The following is a 3,668-nucleotide window of genomic DNA, read 5'->3' as shown; positions in this document are numbered from 1 at the left end:
CTCTAGTGACATCACACTTTGGTTTGCTCAATTAGATGTGTATTTTTCCTCTCATGCTGTGCCTCACCAACAGCAGTTAAACCCTTTGTACTGAGGAATGCCTTCACCTCTTGCACGCTCAGTGAAAGATCTCATCACTGACCCACATCTGAACGCAAATTACACGCCGTCAAATCAGAGGTCCTCCGTCGGAACACACAATCCACAGAGACTAAATTCCGGACACTGATGCAGGATGAACACCTGGGAGATAGGACACCATCTGAGTTTCTTCATCATTTGCAAGAACTCAGTGACACTCCACTTGAGGACAATCCTCTGCTTAGGAAATTGTTTTTCTCTCATCTGCCACCGAATGTCCAATCGATACTGGCCACAACGGCTGACTTCAATTCACTCAATCAGAGAGCCACCATGGCAGACAAGATCATAGAGTTTACTGTTGAGCCCACACCTCACCATACCTGTTTGGACCCCGTAGTAGCTTCCTCTACTACCACAAAGTCTCCTACCTTGTCACATGATGACATTTTGGAGAGAATTAATACATTAACACATCGCATAGACACACTGTGGAAAGAACATGCTAGCTCTCATTGTCCTCGTAGTAGAAGCCGTTCTAAGTCACAGTTGTCTAGTTCTACTCCAACGGTTTCCAATCTCTGCCGGTACCATGCCACATTTAAAGACAAAGCCCATCGATGCATCCAGCACTATTTGTTCAAGCTGTCGGGAAACTAGTTATGGAAGATTTGGGCACGTCAAATTCTTCCCACAATTTTTCATCTCATCATGCATTCTTTGTTAAGGATTGTGCATCTAACAAATCGTTCATGGTTGACACTGGATTCAGCTGTTCTATTTGGCCTTTGTGTCTTACTTCAGACAAGCCGAAGAAATCTGCCATTAACCTGCACACGGTGAATCTATCCCTGATAAAAACTTACGGTCAGGTCTCATTAAACCCAGATCTCAACCTTCAAAGGGATTTTAGGTGGGTTTTTGTTATAGCAGATCTACCATACCCCATTCTGGGCGTGGACTTCTTAAACCACTTTCACTTGTTAGTAGATGTCAGGCAACAGAGCCTCATGGACGATTCTACGTCTTTGTTTACACCTGCTCAGGTTACTACTAAAGCTGTTTTCAGCCCGTCATTTTTTGTCACCACTGCTGGTGACCAGTTCCACTCCCTTTCAGCTTCTTTCCCAGAGGTGGTAGATCTGACTTTCAAATCAGTCAAAGTCACACACTTAACTCGCCATTATATCACTACTTCTGGACCAGCTGTCTTTTTGCGTCCACAGTGACTCACCTCTGATCGGCTCAAAAAAGCTTGATTTGAGTTTGAGCATATGCTTCAACTCGGCCTTATTCGCCCCTCCACCAGCACTAGGGCATCTCCTCTACATTTGGCATGGAAAGGGGATTCAGATTTTTGCCCGGTGGGGGATTACAGACATCTGGATGCAATCACTGTTCCCGATCACAATCCAATATGGAATCTCCAGGATTTTTCTTCAAACTTGCATGGTTGTACTATTTTTTCCAAGGTTGACCTCATCCAGGCTTATCATCAAATTCCGATGAACCCTGACAACATTCCAAAAACTGCCGTTACCACCCCTTTTGGAAGTTTCGAGTTCCTGTTTATGAGCTTTGGTTTGCGGAACACAATGAGCACATTCCAGAGGTTTATTGACAAAGTTGTCTGTGGACTTGACTGTGTATTCGCTTACGTTGATGATTTGCTCATAGCTAGAGACATGTGTGAAAATCACCTCCAACACTTACCTCAACTTTTTCAGCGTCTTTGCACCTATAATGTGAAAATTAACCCCGATAAGTGTGTTTTCGGACAGACCTCTCTGGAATTCCTAGGTCATTATATCGACTCTAATGGTATCCGAGCTCTCTCCTCCAAAGTCGATGTAATTCAATGCATCTTACCTCCCACTTCTTTATGCCAACTGTATCACTTCTTAGGAATTGTCAACTTCTACAAGAGATTCATACCTAAATGTGCAGACAAGTCACTTCCCTTGACTCAACTATTGAAAGCAAGTTGATGCATCAGATTCTGCAGTTGGTGCTGTTTTACAACATATCATCGATAATCAGACTTGACCTTTGGCATTTTTTTCTTGTCAATTAAAGCCAGCTGAACTTCATTACAGTATATTTGATTGTGAACTCTTAGCGATCTATCTGTCGGTTCGTCATTTTCAACATCAACTCAAGGGCCATCTAAATTGGACAAACACTTGCCTCATCACCTGGCACTTTTCATCACCTGGCACTTTCATCACCTGGACTACATTTCCCAGTTCACGAGTGACATTCGACATATACCTGGAACAGAGAACGTACCTGCTGATGCTGTGGAACTGTTTCCAGAGGGAAACGCAATCTTTCAGGATGATAATGCACCAATTCACACAGCTAAAGTTGTTACTGAATGGCATGAGGAACATTCTAGTAAAGTTGAACATCTTATCTGGCCACCACAGTCCCCAGATCTCGATATTATTGAACATTACTACAAGACCTGGAGACTGTTTTAGCTAAAGAATGGACAAAAATTCCTTTGGAAACAATTCAAACTACCTTGAAGAATTAAAACTGTAATTACTGCCAAAGGTGGTCCTACTCCATATTAAAATAGATTTGTTTGAAATTTTAAGGTGATTCCATTATTTTGTCCAACCCCATTATGTATGTGCATAAGGTAACGTGTATATATGTATATGTGTATATATGCATACATATGTGCATGTATGCATATATATATGTATGTGTGTGTATATATATATATCTACATAGGTACATGCATGTGTGTGTTTGTGCAGGTGTAGGTATGTGCCTCTATGTGTGTTTGTGCATGTATAGGCATGTGTGTGTGTGTGTGTGTATATATATATATATATATATATATATACACACACGATTAAATTTACATACACTTCTACACATGTGTACATAAATGTTAGTTATTTACATACACACATTCAGATACCAAAAGTTTATAGCAAATATACTTTTCTTGAAACGCTAGAGTAAACATATAATTTAAAATTTCATTAACAAATTGGAATTAATTGACCAGCATGGATCTATATTAACTTCTTCTTAGGGATGATGGGTAAAAAGTGTAAATGCATATATATACATGCACGTATGTGTGAGAGTGCATACATATTAATGCGTTTGCATATGTACATGTATGTGTATATATACATGCATACGAATATGCACAGATATGTGTGTATGTGTGGATGTATGAATATGTGTGAATATTTGTGTGTGTCTCTGTGTGGATGTATGGATGTACAGATACATGTATGTATGTGTGTATATGTATGCGTGCATACTTGCATATATACAAATTTTCTTAACTCTATTTATACCTTATAAATAAACATTCCGTTCTTTTATTAACAATAAACTTACTTATATTTAAATTTCCTCTATCACCTCTCTTCAATTTATCCATTTATTTTTCTAATTCTACATACCTACTCCATCTCATCTCCAATCAACCTGCAAACCCCTCGCCTGAACATATAACAATACAATCATAAACAGTATCATTCTGTCTGCTATAATGAATTCATAAATACATATAAAACATCCAAGGGTATATTTTTTCCCCTCTGAAGATATTATGC

At 39.3% G+C, this 3,668-nt stretch overlaps 1 protein-coding gene across 1 annotated transcript; it reads left to right on the top strand.

Annotated features, from left to right (window-relative positions):
• The first annotated feature begins 701 nt into the window (after positions 1 to 701).
• Positions 702 to 1,310, top strand: LOC106882408 (uncharacterized). The gene has a single exon (XM_014933080.1). It carries the CDS (start codon positions 702 to 704, stop codon positions 1,308 to 1,310), a length of 609 nt encoding a protein of 202 aa, XP_014788566.1.
• Positions 1,311 to 3,668: the final 2,358 nt, after the last annotated feature.

This window comes from Octopus bimaculoides, chromosome 23 (assembly GCF_001194135.2).
Source record: "Octopus bimaculoides isolate UCB-OBI-ISO-001 chromosome 23, ASM119413v2, whole genome shotgun sequence".
In the NCBI taxonomy this organism is placed as follows: Eukaryota; Metazoa; Mollusca; class Cephalopoda; order Octopoda; family Octopodidae; genus Octopus; species Octopus bimaculoides.
Note: the sequence above shows the minus strand (reverse complement) of the source record. Positions and strands in the feature narration are given on the sequence as shown.

Coding starts and splice junctions, on each gene's coding strand:
- LOC106882408 (XM_014933080.1), top strand. CDS start 702: ATGCATCCAGCACTATTTGTTCAAGCTGTCGGGAAACTAGTTATGGAA.